Raw genomic sequence first — 11223 nt, forward strand, 5'->3', positions numbered from 1 at the left:
ATTTTTTGTATTTTTCACTAATTAAAATGCACAAACACAATACAAACAATTGACAGTAAATGCCACGAAAATCCACAAAATTGCAAACACTGAAAGAAATTATTTATTTTTGAATTTATAGGATTAGTTCATATAGGGCAAAAATCACGTGCTCACAGTTGCCCCTCTTTGCCCGGAAACGCGAAGAGTTTTCGTGCAAAGATAAGTGAGCAGATATGAGCGATTTTTACTCGTTTGAATACTCCGTGGGAAGCATCTTTGAAAGATTTGACCGCACCCTGCTTTCGAGGTTGCCTATATATCCTTGGCTAAAAAGGAATCAGGTCAGTGTAGTTTAGGAATGTTTGGTAGCTGGGACTACCATGGAGCTGTGATTTCACTGTTGTTGTTGTTGCTGTTGCTCACTGATCCCCTTGTTACACCATGTCAAAAATAAAAGAAGCTAGACTAGACTGTGATCTATGCTTTACAAAATCCTATCTAGATCTTCAAGCTTGATGTTGTGTTTCTTGTTGCCTTGTTGTCTTGTATTCTCTTGGTAAAATTCCTTTGTTGCCGTCTTGAATTGTAAACTGAGATGCTTCCCTTTTTCCAGGCGGATGCCTGACTGCTGAACTTGATATGTATTCCCATGCTATCCAGGCGGGCTCCTAACTTCAAAACGTGAATGTATTCCCATGCTATCCAGGCGGGCTCCTGACTGCTAAACTTGAAAGTATTCCCTGCTCTCCAGGCGGCTCCTGACTGCTAAACTTGAAAGTATTCCCTACTTTCCAGGCGGGCTCCTGACTTCGACTTGAAAGTACTCCCTGCTCTCCAGGCGGGTTCCTGACCTCAAAAATAGACAAAACAAAGAGTTTGAATGCTAAACTTAAATTGTACTCCCTTGTTCTCCAGGCGGGCTCCTGACTGCTACGTTTGAAAGTATTCCCTGCTCTCCAGGCGGGCTCCTGACTTCAACTTGAAAGTACTCCCTTCTCTCTAGGCGGGTTCCTGACTTCAAAAATAGACAAAACAGAGAGTTTGAAGGCTAAAGCTTAAATTGTACTCCCTTGTTCTCCAGGTGGGCTCCTGACTGCTACGTTTGAAAGTGCTCTCTGCTCTCCAGGCGGGCTTCTGACTTCAAGAAGACAACACAAAGAATTTAAAAGCTAAAATTTAAATTGTACTCCCTTGTTCTCCAGGCGGGCTTCTGACTGTTGCGTTTGAAAGTATTCTCTGCTTTCCAGGCGGGCTCCTGACTACTGACTTGAAATGTATTCCCTGCTCTCCAGGCGGGCTCCTGACTTCTACAAAATGACAAAACAGAGGAAATTTTTATGCCCCCAGTTTGGTGGCTGGGCGCAGATGCGAGTGTAAAACTAAATCATATTACCAAGTATTACTAAGAATTTGAAAGCTAGGTCCCATTATTCAGGGGGGGGTCCTGACAACTCTTAACTAAATGACAATTTTAGATCTAAGTTATATCTTCTACAGGTGTGACTTCTGGTAAATCTTGTTATCTAAAAGAATCTTTAAACTACTCCCCATTATCTAGGAGGGTCCTGAAAATCAAAGGTCAAATTTTATCTTAAGGGCGACAACTTTCATGTCTGAATTATACTACCGTACAGCAGAGTTTATGCTAAATATTGTTATCTAATTGAAATCTTAAACTAAGTCCCATTATTCAGGAGGGTCGTGGCAACTCCTAATTGAATCCTATCTCGAACCTGCAAACTTCTAAACCAACTTATATTCCTTTGGGATACATTTATTCTAGATTATGCTATTTCTGAACTTTAAACTAGGTCCAATTTTCCAGGAGGGTCCTGAAAACTCTTAAATCAAACCTGTTCAGTGACTGCCTTTATCCACGGAGAGTTCCTCTGAAACAAACAAACTTTTCTGCCCCTGTTTCAATCAAAGACAATTTGTCAGTTTAAAATGGTGGTTAGCTGATGGCATTCTTCCTGAAGATCTTTCCGCTGCATTGTATTGTTCTGACTGGCTTCCCCGAACTGGACTTGAACTGCTTTGACTTTCTGATTGACTTTCACACCCCATGACCTTTGACAAACCGAGTGTTCTATAACCATGATGTTGTTTTACCTTTGACCTTTTTATCTAAACCTTTGCATCTCCCATGACATTACCAATCCATTCCACCGATGAAACTTTCGGTGATTCCTTGTACCCCTCTCTTACATCATGTTATCCTTAGTATGCTTTGACCACTCCATGCTTTGCAATTTTGGAAGTTGGTAGTGAGCTTTGAAATCTTTTTCACTTGATTTGAACAAGACTGACATTGAAACATCTTTAGATAAATACCCCAAAGAAAATGAAATGCAATGACTTTGCGGGTTAAGGATAAGAAGAATCCAAAACCAGATGACTGCTACAAAAGGAAAAAGAAAAAGAAACTTATCTGAGTGGAACAGCTGATACCAATGATCATTACATGCATTTTGGATTAATCGGCCCAATCTGTCCAACCAATCAACTTTCAGTTGTCGTACTTCGTTGCCCCAGAATTTCCATGACCTGATTACTTTACCCAAACCTTGACCTTGTTCATCCTGCGGCGCCTTGAAAGGTTTTCACCAGCAGACCTCTTTCATTCGTTCATCTCTCAACTCACTTTCGCCTTACGGTGCCCATGAGGGTTTTCACCAATAAGACTCTCTCATTTTAATTCCCTTCTTGCTTGAACCAGAGTGTTGCCCCCGACATGAATTACCTTTACCTGTTTGACTTGGCATTTCTCAAAGACTAATCAGAAGGTCTTTCTTTGGACCGTAATGTGGGCTTTTGGACACGGCTAGGAAGAAAGGGTATAAAAGGCTCAAAACAATTCAAATGGGTTAGAATTACAACTTTCGGAATCAGGTTTCCCACAACAACCACGGCTTCTGCCCCAGTTTATTGCTTGGGGACTTTTGAATTTTTGTTCCGATGAGATCGAACCGTGAGGCTGCCTATGTATCCTTAAAAGGAATCAGGTCGAACGTAGTTCATGTCATAGAAATTACTTTGTTGTTGTGATTTTATTTTCTCTCTTTCTTTTCTTTCTCTCTTTTTCTTCTGTTATTCTTCTCTTTTTTTTTTCTTCTTTTTCTCCTTTTTTTTCTTTTTTCTTTTCTCTTTTATTTTCTTTTCTTTCTCTTCCTTCTCTCTTTTCATTTTTCTTTTCCCTTTTCCTTTCTTGTTCATTCTTTCTTTTTCTTTTCACTTACTTATCCTCCGCACTTGCATTTTTGAATTGTGCCGTTGATCCCGAAAGAGGGGTATGAAAGAAAATAAATAAGGCTCAAAAGGAGGTAACAAGGGATAAAGTGTTTAGATAGCAGAACAAAACGCCTTCGTCATTTCAATCTTCAAAATATGCCAAACACAAACAAGTGCAATCAAACAAAGAAATGATACATAGTATCTCTTGACTGTATCGGAATTGATAGTCATTTCTACACATTTGCCTTCTATATCTATCAAATACAATGCGCCATTGGACAATACTCTGGATACAACAAATGGTCCCTGCCAGTTTGGGGCGAATTTTCCTTTTGCTTCAGCCTGATGAGGAAAAATACGTCTCAACACTAACTGACCCACTTCAAACTTCCGTGGACGTACCTTCTTGTTATATGCCCTCGCCATTCTCTGTTAGTACAATTGGCCGTGACATACTGCTGCCAATCTCTTTTCATCAATCAGACTTAGTTGCTCCAAGCGGGTTTTGACCCATTCAATGTCATCAATTTCTTCCTTAGCGACAATCCGAAGCGATGGGATTTCAATTTCTGCGGGTATTACTGCCTCCGTGCCATACACCAACAAATAAGGAGTGGCTCCTACTGAAGTACGGACAGTGGTGCGATAACCCAGCAATGCAAACGATAGCTTTTCGTACCACTACCTAGAACCTTCCACCATTTTTCGAAGTATTTTCTTTATATTCTTGTTGGGTGCCTCGACTGCTCCATTCTCCTTGGGGCGATATGGGGTGGAATTGCGATGTATAATCTTAAACTGCTGACATGTCTCCATCATTAGATGACTATTGGGATTAGTGCCATTGTCCGTGATGATTACCTTCGGAATCCCAAACTGACAGATGATATTTGAATGCACAAAGTTGACCACTCCTTTCTTGGTCACAGATTTGAAATTTTTCGCTTCAACCCACTTAGTGAAATAATCAATGGCTACAAGAATAAATCTGTGTCCATTTGATGCTGCTTGCTCGATTGGCCCAATGACATCCATTCCCCAAGCGACAAAGGGCCATGGTGCCGACATGGTATGCAGTTCAGATGGTGGGGAATGAATCAAATCTCCGTGCACCTGGCACTAATGACACTTGCACACAAAACTGATGCAATCTCACTCCATAGTGAGCCAATAATGACCTGCTCGGAGAATCTTCTTTGCCAGAACGTACCCACTCATATGCGGTCCATAAACCCCGGAGTGTACCTCGGTCATGATAGTTGTGGCCTGTCTAGCATTTATGCATCTTAGCAATCCCAGATCGGGAGTTCTTTTGTACAATACCCCTCCACTGAAGAAAAATCCACTCGCCAATCGGCGAATTCTTCTTTTTTGATCACCTATGGCCTGTACCGGATATACCCCCATCCGGAGGTATTCTTTGATATCATGGCACCATGGTTCCCCATCAAGTTCTTCTTCTACCATATTATAGTAAGCCTGCTGATCACGGACCTGAATCTACAAAGGGTCCACATAAGCCTTATTTGGATGATGTAACATTGACGCCAGAGTAGCCAAAGCATCGGTGACTTCATTATGGATCCTTGGGATATGCCTGAATTCTATTGACTGAAACCGTTGACAAAGATCATGCAAACATTGTCTGTATGGTATGAGTTTCAAATCTCGTGTTTCCCATTCTCCCTGAATTTGGTGCACCAAGAGGTCCGAGTCACCCAAGACCAAGACTTCCTGGACACCCATATCCACAGCTAACCTCAAACCCAGAATACATGCCTCCTACTCAGCCATGTTGTTGGTACAGTAAAAATGAAGTTGAGCAGTGACAGGGTAGTGCTGCCCTATTTCAGAAATAAGTACCGTTCCTATCCCCACGCCCTTCATGTTTGCAGCCCCATCAAAGAAAAGTTTCCATCTCGGCTTCTCAACTTGCTCCAACTCATCAATGTACATTACCTCTTCATCGAGGAAATAAGTTTTCAAAGGTTCATAGTCTTTATCAACCGGGTTCTCGGCCAAATGGTCCTCCAAGGCTTGTGCCTTAATTGCCGTTCGAGTCACGTAAACAATGTCAGACTCTGTGAGCAGAATCTGCCACTTTGCAAGACTCCCTGTGGGCATAGGCTTCTGATATACTTCAATGGATCCAAGCGAGATATGAGGTAGGTAGTATAAGATGACAAATAATGTTTCAGCTTCTGTTCCACCCAAGTCAGGGCACAGCATGTCCTCTCAAGCTGAGTGTACTTAACCTCATACGGCGTGAATTTCTTACTGAGATAATATATGGCCTGGTCCTTCCTGCTAGTGATGTCATGTTGACCCAATACGCAGCCGAATGAATTGTCCAAAACAGTCAAATATAGAATCAACGGTCGCCCTGGTTCTGGCGGGACCAACACAGGTGGATTTGACAAATACCCCTTTATCTTATCAAATGCCTCCTGACATTCATATGTCCACTTGACCGCAATGTATTTCTTTAACAGTTTGAAAATTGGCTTGCAAGTTGTCGTGAGCTGAGCGATGAACCTACTGATATAATCCAATCTCCCGAATAAACTCATCACCTCAGTCTTGTTCCTCGGAGGTGGAAATTCCTAGATGGCCTTGACTTTTGATGGATCCAGTTCAATGCCCCGGCGGCTGACTATGAACCCCAACAACTTTCCAGACGGCACCCCAAAAGCACACTTTGCAGGATTAAGCTTGAGATTATACCTGTGAAGCCTTCGGAAGAATTTCTTGAGATCCCTAACATGGTCAGACTGCTTTCTAGACTTTACGATCATATCATCCACGTACACCTCGATTTCCTGATGTATCATATCATGGAATATTGTTGTCATTACCCTCATGTAGGTTGCCCCAGCATTCTGCAAACTAAATGGCATGACCCGATAGCAGTACGTTCCACACAGCGTGATGAATGTCGTCTTTTTTGCATCTTCCTCATCCATTAAGATCTGATGATAACCCGCGTAACAATCCACAAAATAACCAATCTCATGTTTGGCGCAATTATCAATCAAGATATGGATGTTCGGCAATGAGAAATTGTCTTTTGGACTCGCCTTGTTGAGATCCCGATAATCAACACACACCCTGGTCTTGCCATCCTTCTTCGGCACAGGCACAACATTGGCTAACCAGGTGGGATACCGGGTGACCCGAATGACTTTGGCATCGAACTGCTTGGTGACCTCTTCTTTGATCTTTACACTCATATCTGTTTTGAACTTCCTCAGCTTCTGTTTGATAGGAGGGAATGCTAGGTCAGTGGGCAACTTGTGAACCACTAAATCAGTGCTTAGGCCCGGCATGTCGTCATAGGAACATGCAAAAACGTCTTTGTATTCGAACAGTGGTTTAATTATCTCCTCCCTGAGTTGAGGTTCCAGATGGACACTTATTTTAGTTTCACGGACATTTTCTTGGTCCCCTAGTTTAACTGTTTCTGTGTCATTCAAATTAGGTTTGGGCTTTTCCTCAAAATGACTTAGTTCCTTACTAATTTCTTCATAGGCCTCATCATCCTCAAATTCCAACTCGTCATCACACTCAATTTCTTGTATTATTATTTTAGAGTTAGATTGGCTTTTAAAACTGGGCCGAAGATTCCTCATGCATGTCATGTCATTGATATCAGCATAAAAAGAACTGTACAAAAGAAGAAAACAAAATAAAATTAGAAGAAATTAAGGGAAAGGAACAATTGCATTTCATTGAATATAAACATAACAGGGTTTTAACACATCCAACTAGACGAAACATAATATCTGAATTATAGACCCTCGAATAATCCAGACAACTAAAAGAAAATCAAAGCCCACTACCAAGACTCTCTCCGGGTAGGAAGAGGAGTAGCTTCCCAATTGTTGACTTTTGTGCATGGTCCCATGAATTGCACATCTGCCTTGCCGGACCCTTCCCCAGCCTCAACCATGTTGATCTCAGCGAATAACCTTTCGAACCCCATCTCCAAGTCTCTATCGGCACCAATCAATGGTCCAGGGACCTTTGACAATAGTTGCTTTCTGATACCCGGCCTGACGAATGACCTAGACAGACGTCAGATTGACTTTGGCAATTCCCATGCTTTCTATTTCATTTTTTTAGCTATTCTCACGTCTGCAATGGTAGGCTTGAACCCCATAGCAAAAGTATCCAAATTCTTTGGAAGAGAAACTGGCTGCACGATACGTTGAAGAGATGCACCTAAACCCTTGCCCGGTACGAAACCATTTTTCAACATTTCAACAGCTACCATAACTGATGCCGCAGCCATCTTTGGAGTTAGAACGCACTTTCTTTCCGGAATTTTCTCTACCGATACTGTGTTGAAAACCTGATAAACCCATGGTCCCTTGTCATCGTCAACCTCTATTAATAGAACAATGGAACTGTTGGGCACACAAATTATCTTCGCCGTGTACAACAATTTCCTGTCGATCCCATTCAAACTTGACCATTTGATGCAAATTAGATGGGACTGCTTTGGCCGCATGGATCCAGGGTCGTCCCAACAGCAGATTGTACGAAATAGCCACATCGAGCACCTGGAATTCCATGGTAAATTCAACTGGCCCTATTGTGAGCTCAAGCACTATGTCCCCGACTGAATCCTTCTCTCAACTGTCGAATCCCCGAACGCAAATATTGTTCTTGTGAATCCTTTCATCCTCCACTTTCAGATTGGTCAATGTGGAGAGAGGACAGATGTTCGCGCTAGACCCATTGTAGTAACGGGGAAGGTTCCTGGATCCAACCCAAGCTCCTGACTCAATTGTCGCAATATCCTCTTTCTTCTTCTTCCCGAGCACACCCCCAGTACCGTTTTGAATGGCCTGAGTGGTTGCCTTGATCGCTGAGTGACTCATGATCTTGTTGGACTTGAGTCCCTCTTCAACCATGCCTCCCATTTTCACGACTTCATTAAAGGACTTACCTACTGTTGACACCAAGTGACCGAAATAAGTGGGTTCCAAGGACTGCAAGAAATAATCAACCATATTGTTTTCTTTCATCGAAGGGTCAACCCTTGCTGCTTGCTCTCTCCAGCGGAATCCATATTCCCTGAAGCTCTCACCGGGCTTCTTTTCCAGCTTTGTCAACGATAGGCGATCTGGGATAATTTCGAGGTTGTACCGAAAATGGCAGGCGAAGGCTTGGGCCAAATCGCCCCATGTGTACCACCTGTTGTGATCTTGTCTGGTGTACCATTCTAAGGCCGATCTACTTAAACTTTGGCTGAAATATGCCATTAGCAATTCATCCCTTCCACCTGCTCTTCTTATTTTGCTACAAAATCCTCTTAAGTGTGCTACCGGGTCACCATGGCCATCGTACAGATCAAACTTGGGCATTTTGAACCCTGCTGGCAACTGAACATCTGGGAATAGACATAAATCCTTATAGGCCACACTCACTTGACCTCCCAGCCCCCTCATATCTCGGAATGACTGTTCCAAGCTTTTGACCTTTCTGATCATCTCTTCATGCTCGGGATTTTTGGGAAGTTTCTCGGTCTCTGTCGGAATATCAAGATGAGAGGTGTAAGGATATGGTTCTGGAACTTTGAAGGTGGGTTCAGGGAGATAGTACTGGTTGTCGTGAGTTTGGAACAAGGGTTCACTGGAAAATCGGTGTAATGTAGCAGGTGGAGGTGCCACAAAAACAGGTGTAATTGGTGAGGGAGGGTATGGTTCTTGTTTGGGTGGTGGAGCTTGAGAAGTATGGGAAGTGGCGCCGTGGCATTGTTGGTAGAGGGGAAAGGCTGGAGATGAGTTCACAGTGGGAGACTCCGGAGGTTGGGTTGATGGTGGGATATAAGCAGGGTTGGCGGGATAAATCGGTGGTGGATGCCCCTTCGCCCAAGCTTGGTACATTTCAGCCATCTACTACTTCAGCTTATACATTTCTTCCCTCATCGCATTAACGTCCATTTCTTCCACCTCTTTCGATGGGTCGACAATACTTGTTTCCGATTCCTGGTCGACCATATTCAGCCTGTCTTTCGATCGGGTGTTGTAGGAGTGAGTTGCCAAAATGCCAGTCAACTAACCACCTGCCTGGACTCAATACATCAAACAACAATCTTGTTAGCGGTTAGGCTTTAACATATTAGAAACCGCACATTGGGCATGAATGCACCTAAGCAGCTAACCGTCTCCATTATGTATTTGATCGGTTGCATGCGTCATCCCGGTCTTTTCTTACTTTCAATTGCAAACTTCCCCCTTTTCTTTCTTTTTTTTCCTTATTTCGTTCTCTCTTTATTTTTTATTCTCTCTTGATATTTATTTTCTCTCTTTTCTTTCTTGTTTTTCTGCTCTTTCTTTCTCTCTTTTATTTGGTTACGGTCGAATCCTATGGAGATTGCATGAATCAGACCAAACGTAGTTCTTGGGGATAAGTGTGAAGTAAAACATTTTGGGATTTTCAGTTTTCATATATACATATAAAAACGCTATTACAAAGACTGAAACTAATAGACTCGAAAGAAACTAACATACTCAAAAACAAACAACCCACATACTCTGATAACAGAACTACAGACTCCAAAACAACTGGCAAACTTTAACGGAAAGAAAATATAGACTCAAGAAATTACGAATACATCAATGCCTCAATTGTCCCTGGGACCCGCGGGGTGTCATTCAGCCTTGATGCGGGCCGACTCGCCAAATCCCCCTGAAGGTGGTAGAGATCTTCCATTACCCGGCGAACAAACATCATCATATTAGCGAAGAACATAGATATAGTCATATCCCCACAGCTACTGCACTTCATTGCGATATAGTTGGCAACCCTTTTGACTCGCTCTCTTATGATGACCTTCTCTTGCAACAAACACCCAATTTGTTCGGTTCTGGCCTCCAAAAATCGTTCGGCTACCTGGTTCTGCTCTTGGAGCTGTTGCAAGTCCCTTTCTAGCCGTGCCATTAAGGCATAACAATGTTTTCTTTCAGCCTTAAAATTTTTGGCTTGTTTAGCTATTTCACCCTCGAGGTTGCCAATTGCCTTTTCCCAACCTATGACCCCTCTTTCATATCTTTCTTTCATCTATTGAACAAAAGTTGCACGACCTTCGACACTTTTATCCAACCTTGCATGTGCTTTTGCTAGTTCAGACTCAGCTTTCTGCAGGTCATCTTCATAGTCACGTACCTTTTGAGTGAGGTTATAAATGAGTCTCTCATCTTTCCTGCTTCGGCCTGGGCTCTCGGCTTCAATTTTCAACTGTCAAACCTGAGCTTTGAGGGCCTCATTTTCTCGCACCAATCTTCTCCTTCACCTTAGGCCTCTTGTGCCTGCAAATCATTGTTGAAGGTGACATTTCCAATTCTTCTCGTAGACTATGGATGATGGCCTTATATTCCTTTTCCTTCTCCCCCCAAGCTAACCTCTCTTGAATTTTATCATCAAAGGCTTGAACATGAGTCCTTTTGGCGGGCCTCTTGGGCTCTGGCTCATCATTTACATAAGACATTCTCTCAAACCAAGTAGCATAGTTTAGATCTACTTCCCCCTTGGCGATATCTGGTACCTGGGTGCCATTTTTTAGATACCGACAGCTATTCCAATCATGCAGAACTACAGCCTCGGGCAATGCAGCTTCTGGATGTAACTCTATGACCTGGGTGCTTAGATCTTCATCTTCAGGCACAATCTGATACCTTCCCAATTGCCTCAAGACCCTCTGCGGTGCATATGGCTGAATACTCCTTACGCCCATTATCCTCAGGTACCCTTTGGTAGCAGTCATATAGATGGCCTCTATCCTCGGGAGCTATCCTATAGTCCATTCGACCTGACCTGCGTCAAGAACTTTCAAATAAGAAACCCATGCTTCAAACCCTTCTGGTGTGTTGTAATCTTTTATCCTCTCCTCATAACTAATGATGAAGTTATTTGAGCTCAAACCGTAACTCATGAATCTGGGATGATGGCGAAGGTGCTCGATCAACCACATTTGCAGTATGATGCTGCAACCTTCAAAAA

General features: G+C 42.8%; 1 protein-coding gene across 1 annotated transcript; it reads right to left on the reverse strand.

Annotated features, from left to right (window-relative positions):
* Positions 1-332: 332 nt before the first annotated feature.
* On the reverse strand, positions 333-9116 carry LOC142162831 (uncharacterized). Its single transcript, XM_075219802.1, has 2 exons — positions 1836-9116; positions 333-1289 (listed from the first exon to the last, which is right to left on the reverse strand). The coding sequence occupies exon 1, from the start codon at positions 9114-9116 to the stop codon at positions 7851-7853; it is 1266 nt and encodes a 421-aa protein (XP_075075903.1). The 3' UTR covers positions 333-1289; positions 1836-7850.
* Positions 9117-11223: the final 2107 nt, after the last annotated feature.

The sequence above is a fragment of the Nicotiana tabacum genome, chromosome 8 (assembly GCF_000715075.1).
Source record: "Nicotiana tabacum cultivar K326 chromosome 8, ASM71507v2, whole genome shotgun sequence".
Taxonomy (NCBI): domain Eukaryota; kingdom Viridiplantae; phylum Streptophyta; class Magnoliopsida; order Solanales; family Solanaceae; genus Nicotiana; species Nicotiana tabacum.

What these genes read in the sequence shown, in the direction of transcription:
- LOC142162831 (XM_075219802.1), bottom strand. Translation starts at nt 9,116, where the DNA reads ATGGCTGAAATGTACCAAGCTTGGGCGAAGGGGCATCCACCACCGATT.